The following is a 17016-nucleotide window of genomic DNA, read 5'->3' as shown; positions in this document are numbered from 1 at the left end:
ATTTTAAACTAGGTCAAAGGTATTTCCCTTCATAAAGAGGCACTCACTACACCTTACTGAAATGCCCTGGCTAGAATACCGCAGGTGACCCAACTGGTACCAGATGCTGCAAGAATACACCATGAGTCAGATCTGCTCTGAAAACAGACAAAAAGGGAAATGGGCAGAGAAGCATGAAACTAACAGCCCAAATTTGTCAATAGCTTCAAGACTGAATCCACCTCTAGTAGGTACAGTATCCTATCTACCTGAAGGTATATAGTATTTCACTGATACTGTTTGCAATAATGTATGGGTAGTAACAGTTTTTCAGAATTAAGCATCTTAGACATTCGCTTCTGTAACATGAATAGTTATTTATGTTTGTCATGAGGAAGCCAGCAAGTCCTGAAAGGTCAACTGTTTATTATTTTTAACAGTACATAATTAGTTAACATTGTGTATGTTCAGTGTAAGATACATATATAGTATTGCCTATTTTTTATAGATTGAGATACAGAAACAGTATGGCTAAAGCCTGTGTTCATGAAAAATGTGACAACTGGTGTTCAGTTGTCAGTTACTGGATGTCCTTGATTTTTACAGGGCTGTATACTCACAATTCTAAATAATGTAAGTGGATCTGAATATATGGAAACTATGGCTTAGTCTTCTTCAATCTTCTATTCATGGCAACACTTTTGCTAACTTTAATGCAAAATCAGGGCTCTATCAGCCATTTTTTAAAATCAGTTATGTCTTAAATATATGATTCTTGCTTAAGAAAATCCAAAGAAACAGTAGCAAGGCTAAAATTAGAATTCAGGAGCTCTAGCTTCCAAGGCAATGCATATTATGCTACATCTTTTCAAAAACACAGGCATTTTCTATTAGCAAAAATGGCTTACAGAATATATTCTACAAAATAAAATTTTCCTTCAAAATTCAGTGTTGGATGACAACATTGTGTTTCCTTACCATATCTCCAAAACCCAATAATTAAAAGAAACAGTCAAGAACGATATAAATAATTAATTCTCATATGATGACTATATCATCACAACTTATAGCTGTGATGCTACACCCAAACTACGCCACTGCTTTCCAAAATAATATACAGAGTCAAAATAGTAATATATGGAGTTACAGTAATCTGCTCAAAGCATATCACACAATCATTCTCTAGAATAATACTTTTCTGAAACAAAACTGCTTGTATAAAGCTAATGTTGAAAATGAGCGATTTATATGGAACATTTCATCTTTCATGAATACCTGTGAAGATAATATAAATATGAATCACGGTCTGTGTTTGAAGAACAAGGCTATCAACAGCCAAAATATAGAAAATGGAATTTTAAGAACATGACGAATGCTTTACCTCAAGAATATTCCAGCAAAAATCTTTGGCCCTTGTGAAGTCTCCACACCCAGCAAATTACAAGCAAATGAAGAACTGCACAGCTGGAGAACTTTGTAATATAACTAGCTAGAGCAAAGAATCATTTGCATATGCAGGCTTTACACTGAGCAATATGGTTTCAAAAGCTGATGGGACAACTCTTGTTTATTTTTTCTGTAATAGTTATAAGACTCTGTAAAATGATACTGTTTTCAGCTAAATTTGTAAAGCCAACACTTTACATTCTGCTTATGTCTATTAAAATACTGTGCATTCTGTATGTACTACTGTTTGGATAGCTTAGTCACCCTGGACAAGAACTTACGACAGAGAAATGTTTGGTTTAATAGACTTGTAATTTTAAAAATAATTTCTTTAGCATTTGTCTAGCACAAAGGCTTCTGTGCACCTAGCAAATACGCATAACTAACAGCAATTTAAAACACACAACACAGCTAAGTAACAAAATGAATGCTGAAATCTACATAAGGTATCTCCTGGAAATAGCTCAGGATTCCAGTTTGGGTGAGATCCCACATTTCTTTAAAAAAAAGGGCAGAAAAGAATGGTTACTTCATCCAGAAAACTGTATAACCATTTCCTACTTAACCACCATGTTATGTTATACAATAGCACTCAGGTGATCTGGCCATTTTAATTCCATGTTCCCCCTCCTTGTTTTCATTAGAGAAAAGTCATAATATATCATTATATATTTATATTGTAGGGAGAGAACAGAGATTAAGTCTGCAAAACTAATTAGAAACATTCAAATAAAACTGGCATTGTTGAGCTTCTGGAATAAGGCCAACCTGAACTAAATTTATCTTGCTCTAGCATCTCTTCTTTTTTCGGGGCAGAGGGAGCAGACAGAGGAGATAGAAAGGCAGGCCTTCCAGAGGCCCGTTGAGTACTAAAGTGTCTGCGGAAAACTCTGATGTCTGTTATATAGTCTCATACACCAAAGCCCCATAAATATAAAGGACTGGAAGATGGAGTGGATTGGTAATTGAATACACAACATTTCACCTCCAGGTCACTGTTTCCTGTCTGTGCTGCCTGGTAGCAACTTGAAAGTTATAACCTGATGTGGGGGAGCTTGAACTTCCTCTGTGGAGTCTGCAGACTGAATAAGGTATTCAGACTCCAGACCTGCCTTTTAGAAAGCTTTTTTCTTTAAAAATAATGCAATTAAGAAGTATTTCAGTGCCTTCCTCACATGGACTTGAGCATTAGGCCCACAGTCCCTCTGAAGTGCCCGGGCAGGGTATGAGAGTGAAGACCAGAGGTCAGCACCACCACTTGCTGATAATAAGGGACTCAGACGCTGCAGAAGAGGTATCAGCAGTAAATCTCTCCTTCCTGCTCCTGTGGCAGCTTGCCTCGAACCAGACCAACTTTTCAGGGCGGCACAAGCAGTCAGGCAGCCACGATGCGCCCCTCCTTCGCCCCCGGGGCCATGCCCGCACCGCAGGGGGAGAGCCCACGCCCACACTGCCCAGGCCGCGAGCTCGTGGCCCAGGGCCAGCCAGCCCAGGGCCCCACGGCTGCCCGCGGCGAGCACCGGCCCGGGGCGGAGGGGGGAGCACCGGCCGCCAGGCACTGGTAAGCCCTCTCTGGAAGGGGAGGGGGTTGGGTCTGCCCCGGGAGACGGTAACGGGCCAGCCTGGCGCCTCCGCACCACGGCCGTGCGGACAGCTGCGAACTGCCTCAGCACGACGGTTACCGCGCTGGGACCGTTACGTTACGGGCACCCGCCTTCCTACCCCCGCCCCAGACCGCCGCCCGCGCATGCGCGCGCAGCCGCCTCGCCCTTCCCCCGCCGCGCTCTCCGCGGGGCGCGGCGGCTCTCCGCAGCGCGCGCAGGCGCAGCAGGCGGCTCGCGGCCCTGGCGCCTCCCGGCGAGCGGGAGGGGTGGGGCCGGCCGGGTGCCCCCACCTGGAGCCGGCGGGAGGAGGAGGAGGAGGAGGAGGAGGAGGGCGGCACGGTATGTGTCTGGGCGGCGCTGCGGGGCGCTTCCTTCCGCTCCCCCCACGCTGCGCCCGCTCGGGGGCCGTCGTCGGGGGGTGCCCCCGCCCCTCGCCCTCTGCGCGCGGCGGCGGGCTGCGCCTCGCCGCGGCCCGTCTCCCCTCTGCCGCCCCGGTGGCGCCGCCCCGCCCCGGCGGCGCTCGCCCGTTGCCGCCTCGCCGTCCCGGGCAGCCGTTGCCCTGGGGCCCTCGCAGCGCCCCGGGGGCAGGGTCGGGGCGCCGGCACAGTTGGCCGGGCCGCGCAGGGCCGAGCTGGCCGCGGGGAGGCCGGCGGGGGAGGAGGCGGCGAGCTGGCGACCCCGCTCGTCGGCCCGGCCGGGAAGGCGGGGGCCGGCCGCCTGTCCCTCCGTACCCACGCCAGGCGCGCGCCCGACCCTCGCCGCCATGGTGTCCGAGTGCCTCCCAGCCCGTTAGCACCGATCTGTTCGTGTCTGCTATTCTTTCCATGATGGTTTAAGAGAGGAAGGGCGGCGTGCTGCTCGCTTGCCAGCAGTCTGCTATCTCTTTACATCTGCTAATTTCCTAAAACACATAGCTCTATTTAAAACATATGTGAGAACTACAGTGTCTTTACATGCGCTATACTTGTTGCAGTTTTGCAATTCATCATCTGGACTGGGAAATTCAGGAATTGCAGACATATTTATAGTGTCTGTTTTCCATATTTCCTCATGCTCCACATCCAGGTAACACATACAGATTAACAGGGGCTTGGGTTAACTGCCATTGAACATAATGTATTTTGAAGTGCTATATAGATAATTTATGCCATGGGCAGACAGGAAGATGTTGCAATTTAGGGCCAAATCCTGAAAAGTGATGAACACTGCATGAAGTGTTGTGGCCCTCTGATTTCTTGCTAAAACAAGATGTGGAGCGGCTGTAATTGCTGCTAAATATTTCTATATGGTGATACAGTGATACCTGGTGTCTATAAAAGAATTGAAACAGCCTCATTCATAATACATCCTCTTTGAAAGGAGAGAAAAAAGGGGAAATGGGAGGTTTCCTGAGATAGTTTTTGTATGATCCTTAAGACCAGAGTTGAGAAGCATACAAGGGGATGGGGAAGGGGCTCATTTGAAGCACACTACCCTATAGCCCCCTAAAGCTGGGCCGTTAGGAGCTGTACTGCCTGTATGAGCAGGAAGAGTTGGTTCAGTGGGACTCTGACTGGCCCTTGTGTGGGCTCAGACACCAGAAATGTCAGGCCTCTGCATGTTCTTTGTGGAGCTGTTCTGTTCCCCAAGGAAGAGATGGCAGGCCGCGCATGTGGGCTTAGCCCACGAGCTGGATTCAGCTTTTTTGTTTGCCAGTTGGGCCATACTGATAAGGGAATGTAGACCACATCTGGAGTACTGTGTCCAGTTCTGGGCTCCCCAGTGCAAGAAAGACATGGACATACTGGAGTGAGTCCAGTGAAGGGCTATGAAGATGATTAAGGGACTGGAGCATCTGATATACAAGGAGAGGCTGAGCATTGGGACTGTTCAGTCTGGAGAAGAGAAGGCTCAGGGGGATGTTAATCAGTGACTTAGACAGGAAGGAGCTTCTTTATGGTGAAGGTGATCGAGCATTGGAGTAGGTTGTCCATGGAAGCTGTGGGGTCTCCATCCTTGGAGATACCAAAACCTGACTGGACATGGTCTTGAGAAACCTGCTCTAGTTGACCCTGCTTGGAGTGGGGGAGTTTGGACTAGACAGTCTTGGGAGGTACCTGCCCTGCTGTAGTTGAAGAAACACAGTTTTTCCATTGTTTTGTTATTTTACTATTCAATTGCTATGAATCAGTGAATTTTTAGTGTTTATTTCATCTGTCAGTACTAACACTTAATTTGTTCTGCAGATGTCCTTTAGTGTGGCTGGTGAAGAGGACTTCTTTTTGGAAGAAAAAAGATTCAAGCAGTACTGTGAAGAATTTATTAAACATTCACAGAAAATAGGAGATGGTTGGGAGTGGAGAACTAGCAAGGTAAAACAATCAAAGTATCAGTAAATAGTTCCTACCTAATCCTCTTACCAATTTTTAGATACACTTGCTGGCCTTTTTGAGCTATTGGCAATGTTCACAAACTAGAACATCCTTTAGGGTGGTTTACATCACATGAAATAAATGGCATTTTACACAGCTGGTCCAAGAACAATAAACTGCAAAGGTGATTTAGTTGAGGATGTAGGCCAGTACATGTATTAAATAGATTAATAGTTCATGAATCCAGAAACGGCTGCTGTGATAGTATGGTACAACTTTTTACATAGCAGAGGGGTAGGATTATCCTGAATAATTTCTGTTCTGATCAGAACTTATCTTTTAAGGAATATTTATTAGATGACATACATTTATTTAATATTTATTAGATGACAAAATATTTATTAGATGACAACAGAAGCATTCAAAGTAGAAAAAGCACTCAAAACTCCCAATGTTGGGGAAACAATCACACAACTCTTAGCAAGCCATTCTAGTGATTGACTATGCTTACTATTAAAAAAAATGCTACTTTTTAACTGAGCTGTCTAGCTTCAACTTCCAGCCATTGGAACTTGTACATTGTCTGCTAGGCTGAGAACCCTTCTTTTATCAGAATTCTCTTTGTTTCAGTACTTTTAGGTTGGAATCAATTCACCCCTTAACCTTGTCTGTGTTAAGCAAAACATATTGAGCTCCTTGACTATTTGGCATGTTTTCCAATCCTTTAATCATTCTTGTGGATCTCTTCTGAATCCTTTCCAGTGTATCAACATCCTTCTTCAACTGTGGACAGAACGAGACAGTGGATGTTGTATCACTGTTAAATTCAGATGTTGTAACTTTCCTACTCCTACCAAGTTTCTTTGGTTATATACCCAAGGATCATTTTAACCCTTTAAGGTAAAATAGCACATGCTGAGCTCCTATACAGCTAATTACCCATAAACCTTTGCAGGGGTTTGTGCCTAAGAGCTGAATCTTTCATCCTACGGTCTTTATCCTAGATGTGTGGCTGTGTATTTTGTATTAAAATGTACATTATTTGCTTGCTTACAGCACCCAGTAAAATCTCTCTGTATTAGTGATCAATCCTCATTATTTACTGCTTCCCCATCATTTTCAGACCTCACCAATAATAATTACATATTGTTTCTAGGTCATTAATCAAAATTTTAAATAGCGCGGGGCCAAACTAATCCCACAGGACCCCATTAGAATCACTTCTTTTATGATGATTCTCCATTTTTAAGTTACATTTGAGATCTGCGAGTTAACCATTTTTTCATCTTTTTAGTGTGTGTCACGTTAGTTTTGGATTGTTTTAATTTTTTAATTTCTGCTTGTGGAATCCACAGTTGCCTTATGGAATTCTATGCATATACTGTCACCACTTTTATCTTTATGAACCAAACGTCTTTTTACCTTGACAAGACCTATTTTTATAAAAAATAATTACATTTACTGACTTCAATTTTTCATTTCCTGAATTCTATATCAAATCTTCTGTTACTTTGTTTGGGATGATGTCAAGCCAATATGCGTATAGTCACTCAAGCTATCCTGTATATATATTTTAAAGATACATTGGTACATGCTGGCATTCTCCCAAGTTCTCTGAAATTTCCACAGTGCTCAAAGACTTAAAAGAAAATCAGTAGTTCTTATGTGCTGATTTAAAAATATCTAATGATAGCCACTTCATGTTACTGTCCTGCTTAACCACTCCTGAAATGAAAATTTCATAATAATTGTAGAATATGGCTACATCATTTATATTTTTTCTCTAGTAACAACAGAAATATTTTGAACACTTGCTTTTTCCATTTCGAATGCTTCTGTTATTTGCCATCTGTTTTAGGATTTCTCTTTCCTGTACTTTTTTTTGCTTGCTGGGCAACATAGTTTTTCTTATATTCTCTTGCTTCTCATAGTGGTTTTCAACAATGAATGGTTTGAGATATATACTCATTATTATTAACTTTTTATTTCTTCCATTTACAGAATTCTTGTCACTAGTTTTTTCATTTTAATGGCTCTATTCCCATCCTTTCATGAATTTTGGGGAGAAAAATGTAACATTTTGAAATGCAAGAAGTCCCAGAGTAAATATATGATATCACTTTTACGTAAGTAATTATACAGTAGCATTTGGAACCCTTTCTTCACAAATAAAACTGAATTTCAGTAAGAAGTAGGAGCTTGATTGTAGATACATTCTGTTTAGAACACATCTGGGTTTTTAAAACACTGAAAATATTAGCCAAGTGTTACAATGCACCCTTTCTTACAGGCAACCATTTGAAACTTTAGATTTCAGTCCAAGGCTATATTTATGAGGGATTTATTCAGCAAAGAAAGATGCTATGAGCCTCTATCGGGAATTCAATACATGGGTCAAAGTTTGAACTTTCTGTGAAATAGGAAGCTTTGCTAGAAATAGTGAAATGAGCTAGATTTTTGTTCTCTCTATAAAAAATGCTGAGAGTTTTTTTTAGTGGGCCAAGTTGGCAACTCTGTGATTTCAGTGTGTGATTAAAAACCTGGCCATTGAGAACATCCATTTATGCTATATAATCTGGGAAGAGAACTTTTCTTTAACAAGATGTCTCATTGTTTTTTTTCTTTTTTTAACAGTATATGTGCTATGAGTTTAGGGCACTCTTAATTTTACTGATATAATTCACTTGGATCCCATTCCTCATTCCATGCTCACGTGAATAGGCCCATTGATAGCAATAAGACCACACAAGTAAACTAGACTTGTAGGACTGTGTTCTTATGTTTTCTCTAGAAATTAAACTTAAATGATGAAATGATATCCAATTTTTTTTTTTTGCTGAGCTGGCTCTAGTGGCATAAGCTCGCATGGCCCAAGCAGAATCCTGTATTTATAGCTTTAAGTGAAATGTTCTAAACTATGTTATTTTTATAACCTGTTTTTCTTTTTCTGAAGAGAGCTGTAAAAAAGCCAAAAGCACCTCAGTTGTAGGACCTGATGAAGGTGAATTTGGGTGTTAACACTGACTGTTACTTGGATTGGATAGTTAAATCTCATCAGTGAATGCTGTCCCTCCACTTGCTTTCTGTTTTATGTTTGTTTCATGTTTAGTTAGGTTGATCTAGGTAATCATATCAAAGGCTATATCACTTCACTTCTGTTTGTGATGCTCACTTATATGGTGACTGGAGTAGAAAGGAACTCCCATTACCTATTTTGAGGATCAAAGTCCTTGCTAAACTATTGATTTGTTTACAGTATAGGGAAAGGAGTATACAAAATACGTACACTGTAGAGAGTGCAACAGGAGAGAGGCTTCTCTTTCCTGTCACCTCTTCATTGACCTCTGATGTGTAACTATCAAATGCAGAGATTACTAACTCCACTTGTTTCCAGCTGTCCATAGATATTTTTCATGGCATTCAAATGCTATAGAATGTTAAGACTATAGAGCTTTGTCTCCTTCTTTCCCCTCTCAGGAAAAACTGGTTCAGGAAGGTGGATGTTATATCCAACCCTTCCCTGGCAAAGCTCATTGTGCCTTGGGGCAGTTCACGTTTGTGGGCGGCAGTAATACTTTCTCTGCTACTCTCGGGATAAATACCCATGTAGGTAGCTTTACTCTTGTTGACATTCACAGGAAGCTCCATGGGAAGGAGAGACTTCAGAGAGCTTTGAATAAGTGACTTTTGTATCACCAAGTTAGGCCTAATTTTTCTGTCACTGTTGTCCTCTTGCATGCTTGGCTTTTCATAGCAGAGGATGCTGTCGGTTCTACAATAGGACATCCAGCAAAGTTTGGAGGATTCATGCTCTTGATGATATTTAGTGGGAACATAAAGCTTAGCAGTAAGAGAAGTTATGAGCAAGATAATACCATAATACCAAGCTCGTAATGCTATCCATGCTTAAAAATTCATGGACAAAAATACAAACCAATAACATTATAATTTTGTTTCAGGGATGAAACTTGATAAGAACAAAGTTCACAAATAGCTCATAACAGAGGCTGGAATTAGATATATTCTACAATATCACTGAAAAGATGGAACTAATGTGTCAGAATAGAACACATGTTTATTTAAAAGTCAGAATACATGAAATAAACTGTGTCAGAATTGATAGATTAACCAGAGAGTTAAGTTATATTTAAATTTGCAGCCTTGTCAAGCAATTTAATGCTATATTAATGAATTTTGTAGAGAGACTGTTTTGAATAGAATCATTTTACATCAGATGTTGCACATATGCTTTCTGTATTTGTTTGTCTAAAATAAAATGTAATGAAACAGCTAATAAAACCCCAATTTATTTGTTTCCTTTGAGAAATGTCCTTAACATGCAACTACTGTTCTTTGTGTTCTGTATGCTCTTTCTCCCTTTCAGAGTGTACACAGTGATCTGTTGTTAAACCTTTTTCTCTCATTTCTAATTGACAAAATAGTCTTTATATGTGTGTGTAGATAGTCAGGTCAGCAAGGGGGGAAAGCCCTTAAAAACTTCTGCCGCTGTGGAATTGCACAGCGGCCTTTTACAACAGCAGACCATGTGGCCGGGAAAGCAGAATGATAAAAAGGGAACTGGGAGAAGGTATGGATATGGCTTTGTCTGTTTTCTCTTACATTTGACCCTCAGAGCTGATCAAGAGAAAGGAACAAATTGTGACTCTGCACATGCAAGTTCTGAATTTTTTTTAGGACTCTATGAAAGTTAGGGGGGGGAGCAGAACTAATATAAACCAAAGTACCAAGAATTGGGAACTTTATACTGGTGTGAATGCATTGCTTGAAATAGGTATGTCCAAATCATTTTCAGCTGCTTATTTCTTCATGACCTTAATGCACTGTCTTCCAACTATTTGGCACTAATCCTGGTCTCCACATATCAGTTGACTCATTCAATTAATACCTATATTAAATTTTATTTTCACTGTTCAGGTCTTTGACTACCTTAACACTGAGAACTTGTCCAAACTACCTGTGAGGAGATGCTGAAAAGGAGTGCAATCATTGGTGCCTACAAAAAGACTTAGAGCTTATGCCTAATTATCATGCGGTGTTTATTTTCTAGAACAGTGATAGCATTTAGCATTTTGCTTACAGAAAATATTTTTCTTTTCTGTTTTCTGAACGCAGGACTTTGCTGATGGTTATCTTAGTAAAACACACTTCCAAATAACAAAGAGAAGTGTCCCACCAGATCTCAAGGAGAAGAACAATGATAACATTGAACAAATGTTATTTATGCATGTCGAAGTAAGTACAGATTTTTGTATTTGTAGACTTTCGGGTTTATAAAATAAATCATGAACAGTTGTTTTTTTTCTTTATATTATGCTATTAAATACTTGAATACCTAGTTTCTTCAGAAGGATTTCAGGTCTTAAGTTATCAGTGGCTTTTAATAATTCTTCATACACTTCTTATTCATGTATGCGGATAAATTGGATATGAAAATTGGGACAAACTGGAAAGGTTACAGCACCTTATATGTGTGATATTTTCATCATAGAAGGATATTTGTTTGCATATTAGTTCACTAACATTAAGCTTTTTGAAAAAGATTAAGCATCAAGATTTAGTTATGTTAAAGATAATAATTAAAGCAAATTTTGAGGTTAATATTAATCTGAAGTGATATTTGCTGAAGAAATAAATCATGTATAGGAGTTTTATACTCATAGGGCTATTAATATGAGAGGTAGTTGGATACTTTTGTACTGTGACACTAATTCTTACAAATATTGAGCAATTATTTTAACCAGTGATGGAAAGAGAAAATAGATTTGGAGTTCTTGAAGAAAAATAAACTTCTTCCAGAAAACGAATAGTGTTCATTAAACTCAAGATGAATTGATTTGAATAATTATTTGCTTGTTTGACTCTGCATTAGACATCCAGATTATGACTAATCAAGATACAAACAGGAGAAATTTACTCCCTTGTTATGTTATTATCATATATGTGAAAAGAAATCTTGGATTTTAATTGACTGAAAACAATGAATTCTTTATATTAAATTGTTGAATTGATTGACGTGGTATATTTTTCAGATATTTTTGCTGTGACAATTCCTTCTCTATTTTCATCAGCACATTGATTTTCTTTTTCCCAGAGAACTCTGCTACGGGGTCTGAAATGAGTATTCTTTCGGCTTGATTCCTGAAGGAAATTTCACTTGTAAAATCACGCCCTCTGTTAGTCTGTGATATCGTCCTTTCTACTGATTTTGAGTTCACTAACTAATTTCAGCCAATTTTTAAAGAGGGGTTAGATATCTCAAAAAGAATTAAATTGCAAGTTTTCTGAAAGCTGATGGCTGGCTAGATCACAGATGACTTTCACTAGCAGGCAAAACTCTGCTCTTTACCTTCTGTTTGGCTAGTCAGTGTGAATGTAAAACTGGCATCTTGGTCCCTCAGAGTACAACCGGGAGCAGATGGGTGTTGGAATTGTGTTGTTTGAAGGCTAGAGTTCAAATGACACAGGCAGGCTGGAAACATGACTTAGTTGTGTTGCTGATAGAACAACTTGTTTAATACATCCCCCCCAAAAAAAGAATTAGAAAATTTTACAAGCCCATTGCTGATATACCAGCTTTTCTACAAATTGGAATCCATGTCATCTGAAAGATACCTGAAGCATTTTAAATTTTACTTTAATTTAAATTCTAGTATTTCTTAAAATAAAGGTTAGTATCAATGCTTCAAAGGTTGTTACTTAGTTGTCTTTATCACTCTGTTTGTATACTTCAGTCTTGACTTATATGTGCAGATTACTGTTTATGTTCAAAATTGCTTTTGACGATTGTGACTTTTTTTTTTAAATGAATTAAGTCTTCATTACAGAGTGTATTTTAAACGAACATCTTGTAAAGCTGTTGAGCCCTTCTTACGGCAAGAAGTATCAGCTGTAGAAAAAGTGTCACAAAAAAAAGGGCTTCAGAGGGCTAGTCTTTAATATACTGAAACATGGTTTCAGGTCAAACCCTATGATTTATCAAGGTACAAATACTAATAGTTACCTTGTGAAATATTGTAAAAGATTTCTGTGTTTAGAATCATAGAGATGTCTAGTTTGGAAGGGATCTTTGAATATCATCTGGTCCTCTTTAGAAGGAGTCTTTGCTCATGTTGCACAGTAGCAATGAAGATGAAAAGTGAAGCAAGAGAAAGGTCTTAGAATATGACATAGGTTATAAGACATAAGCATATATATAAGAAAAAAATGAGTTTCCTCCCCCAAATATTCACTGCCCAATAGAGATTATATCAAATTTATATTCTTCATTGAACTGAAGGGGAACCAGGCTGTTGAAAGCATAACTATTTAGCCTAGAAAATCGGAGAAACACACAGGTAAGTTAGAACATCACAATTGCTATGGACATGTGAAACTATATATTCAACAATAAGTAGAAAGATGGAAGTAATGCCTGCAGAGGGGACAAATCTGCTCAAGTAAACTAATGCATGTGTTGGAAGCATGTTTAGAATGTGGAAATCATTGTTAGGTGTTCTTGAACAGTCTGTTATTTAAATAGGTCTTGTTTTTATAAAAACACATTTTACATCTATAAATTAAATGGTGTTAAATAGTTTCTACAATCTCTTTCTAAATTTTATTGATGCATGTTCTAATAAAATAAACTTCAACTAAAAGTGCTGTTTTTGGGGAAGCTTGGAAACTCCACCACTGGTTATGTGTGGCCAATATTTAGCATATTTTCTTAGAAAATTTTAGAAATTTTATCTGTATATATTTGAAAGCTAAAGGAGCTCAAGAGAAGAATATAAATTTCCTTTGCAAAATCTGTGGCCGTTGTCTGATAGTTTCACATCTTTAAAATTACTACTGTGATCTAGATCTTTGTCATACTGTATCTTTACTACATATTTCATTGAGATACATGCATCTGTTCGCTAGTCTGATCTTCTCCTTCAGTGCGTGGTAGGAGATACCATATATAAATTTACATAAGATAGCTAATTAGAAGCAGCTGGAAAGAAAAAATTAGGAAATTGACGTCCATGTAATCAATGAACAAAAATATATTATATATTTATTGGAAGAACAAGCATTGACAAAAAGAAAGGGAAAAAATCTTCTGTGGTATCTGACATGGCATAAGAGGCCACAAGATTTTCTTCTAGAGTGTTCCTGGGAACCCAATTTGGAAATTACTATTAGAACAGAACTTTAGTTTTGGCAGGTGAGGTGAAAATTAGGAAAAAAATGTGAAGACGAATTTTTGAAGCTGGAGTGAGGTAGAGTGAAATTATCGATGATGAGACTGTAACTCCTACTTAAGTAATTGAACCAAAGAACATATCAGAAAAGAGGGGATGTTGAATAAATCAGTAGGGATATTCTGTTGTAGCAAAGAATACAAATAGGGTGTTGAAATGTCAGAGAAGCAAAGTTACTACTTTTCTATTTGTTTTTTATCTGTCAATAGATCCTAGAGTATGATGATACAGTGCAAAAAAGATACAGAATAGTTGAATTAAAATAACTTTATTAAAATAGAAAATTAATTAGCAGGTATCACGGTATCAAAAAATGCACTAATCTTATGTGGTCCATGTGGAAACCAATCAGATTATTTGAGAAATTTATTTCAGCTCATTGCTCACACAGACAGTTAACTTTCGCAACTTTGCCAGCTCACTCTGTGGTGCCTAATATTTGGAGTCTTCCCGATGAGGGAGTGATAAATAACTATCTATTCTGGTCTCTTCTATAGGGCAGTCTGTGTTATGTGCTATGTTTTGTTCTATTTATGCAACTTTGTTTTAATGAAGAGAAGAAAAAGTATCTGCAAACCAAGAATAAAGATCCATGTGGGTTTCTTTTTGCTTATTTTAGGTGTCTGCAATATAGACCTGGTCACTTGAATCTTTGTTTACAGCCTGAGGAGGGAAAAAAAGCATTTTTGGAACAATTCAGTCAACCTATTTTTGATGTCTTTTCTAGGACAAGATTAATGTAGAAATGTCTTTTTTTCATTCACAATCAAGAGAAGCTAGATGGTTTACTCAGATGAAGATGTCTGCATTTTGTCACATGAATCTCATACAACCAAATATGGATGTGATCCCTTTAAAAGCAGTAGTAATTTTTGCTGTTGAAATTTCACTTTGACAGGGAAGCTTAAACTTGGCTGAGGACTGTATTTTGTAAAGCAGTGACTCAAAAAAAGGATTTAAGGATAAGCCATTGGAACAATTGACATTGTCTTATACTTTGAAATCTTTACATTGGGACTGGCATGCCTGACTTCAACTGGCAATTTCAGGTTTTGTGCACTGGAATGCTGTGGCCTTTGTCATTCTAGGTATCAGAATAGGCAGTCACAGACAGTGCACGTAGTGGAGCTGTACATGCTAATATACCAAAGCACCACTTTTTTCTTTTTTGAACAGCACAATATCACCATTTTTTGACAAATTGCTGTATTGCAGCTCCTGTTGGAACTTCTGGGTTGCACAGTGATTCCTGGATTGCAGGTATTGCTAGTTACTACTGATCAGCTGATTGATAGTAAGTTGCTGTAATGTGAGGCAGCGCTCTCTGTAGCTCTGGAAGGAAGCTAAGAACAAGTTTGGGAACCGCCGTGCTGTCCTGGAGCAAGTTGGCGTGTTACCTAGTATAGGCAGGTTCTCTGTTTTCTGTAACTGAAGGCTTCTGCCATGCACACAAGTTAATATATGGTTGCTTCAGTTCATGGGCAAGTCTTCAGAATTCAGATTGTCTGCTTGTTGTACTTTCACATGTCAGTAAACCTTTGACATCCGCTAGTTTGCAGACACACTCTTGCTAAGTCCTAAACTGTCCTAGGCCATAGAGGAATTATCTTATGAACTCACATGAGAAATGCATAGGATGCAGGCAACTGCTGAGAGGGTCCAATACCCTCCTTTTAAGTGGGTACAGTATAAGAATCATGAGTTGGGTTTTATTCTCTACACTGAACTCACCCTTAATACAAACTTAGGTTAAGGTAAATACAAAGAAGGATTTATGTCTGCTTAGTTGCATTGACATTATAAAGGCAAAGGATGTGCAGACAGGTATGCTTAAGTACTACTTAGAGAAGTTTCAGGAAGTTTCTCTTCTCTTTGTACTTGTCAGTTACTGAGTTGTTGAGCCATTTATCCAACCATGTGTCTGGGGATCCTGTTTTATGCAGACCCTGTCTCTTTCCGTTTGTCTTCTTAGCAGAAAGGATGGAGAGAGTTCCTCTGAGATGCCATTCTCTTATTTCTATTGATTTATTTTAATCGAGATGTTTGTTTTAACATGAAAAAGTTATATTTGTCCTTTTTCTTGAGGAATCGTTTCCTGCTCCCACCCAACTTTTACTCATGGTAAACAGAAATTGCTAATGACATTGTGACTAACCCTAAACAAACCTTTGACTGAGTCTGTAGAGGATACTCCTTTTTAACCAGTGAGATAGGATTCAGTCCTTAGAATATGGGCTGAAGAGATCTGTTTTAGGGTGTCTTCCAATATATTAAAAATAGCATGTGATGCAAAGCAAGGAACTGGTACAAACACACTGTGCCATTTTAAAATTTTCAAGTTGCAATTTTGGTCTATTTTATTGAATCAGTTGTTACCTGTCTGTGCTGCCCTGAACTTACGCCAGATGAGTATGATCTATGCTTTTCCACACAAACCTTGTTTAACTCCCATACTGTGTTCTGGCTGATTCAACAACAATCTGAGTGTGCGTTCTTGCTAGCTGTAGATCAAATCTGTCCTATCAGGAGGTTGGTCAGGGTCTGTGTTAATGAGCATGGGATCGTATCTTCTTTTGTATGACTTTCTTATATGTGGAAACATACATTTCAAAGAAATATTTCTTTATTGACAAAATTTATTACTCAGGTTTATAAACATGATTCCTATGTTGTTCATCACAAGCTCTTCATGGAGACTAGATATGGTGATGAACAGGTGTGCAGGGGAGGTAATAAGGTTGATGAACTTAACCTGGACTTGGTTTTGAGGGATACTGTGCCAATGGTATCTTGACTTTGTTACTTGTCTCTGCATGAGACAGTAACTTCCACTGAAACTGGAATCTTACCCTTCTTCATTTGTGCTCTTTTTTCCCTTTTCAATCATCCTTTTTTTCTTCCAGTCTAAGTAAATCACAATGAACAGAATGGTTTTTTCTCCCTATGGCTGAAACTATGCAAGTACTTTAAAGTCATAGTTCACTTATTTTATTATGAGCCTTGGGTAGTCCATTGCACTTAAACACTGCCTTTCATTGTAGACTTTAGTATTTACCATCAACTGAATCCAGCTCCAGCTTTTGGTAAGTGCTATGTGGACACCTTTTAAGCAAAGACAGAACAATTATTACCATATATTATGTGGATTGTTGACAAGGTAAAATAAACAGTGTACAAAATTCAAAATGAAGACAGTCCTGCATTGAAGAGCTTAAATTTTAAAAGAGTAAAATAGAAAAATCTGGATTCACTTTATGCATTCTTTTTGTTTATTATTCAAATAGCTCAAGGGAAGCAATAACTTGGAGTAATAATTCTCTGTGTGTGGTTTGTCTCAGCTCTTTTGGGTATTGCAGAAAAGTGAGTCAGCGTGGAACCATTTCTGAAGCT

General features: G+C 38.8%; 1 protein-coding gene across 6 annotated transcripts in view; it reads left to right on the top strand.

Annotated features, from left to right (window-relative positions):
• Nucleotides 1–3886: 3886 nt before the first annotated feature.
• The window catches only part of LOC135323494 (ubiquitin-like-conjugating enzyme ATG10), an 82264-nt gene continuing 69134 nt past the window's right edge, over nt 3887–17016 (top strand). The window contains exons 1-3 of one of the 6 annotated variants that reach the window (XM_064501500.1): nt 3887–4094; nt 5255–5380; nt 10514–10633. In XM_064501500.1, coding sequence (XP_064357570.1) covers nt 4080–4094; nt 5255–5380; nt 10514–10633 — 261 coding nt within the window. In that variant the 5' untranslated portion in view covers nt 3887–4079. Of the gene's footprint in view, nt 4095–5251; nt 5381–7381; nt 7507–10513; nt 10634–17016 lie in introns of those variants that run through there. The other 5 variants (XM_064501499.1, XM_064501502.1, XM_064501505.1 and 2 more) reach the window with 5 other exon arrangements.

Source organism: Dromaius novaehollandiae, chromosome Z (assembly GCF_036370855.1).
Source record: "Dromaius novaehollandiae isolate bDroNov1 chromosome Z, bDroNov1.hap1, whole genome shotgun sequence".
Taxonomy (NCBI): Eukaryota; Metazoa; Chordata; class Aves; order Casuariiformes; family Dromaiidae; genus Dromaius; species Dromaius novaehollandiae.
The sequence above is the reverse complement of the archived record's forward strand: the minus strand, read 5'-3'. Positions and strand labels throughout refer to the sequence as shown.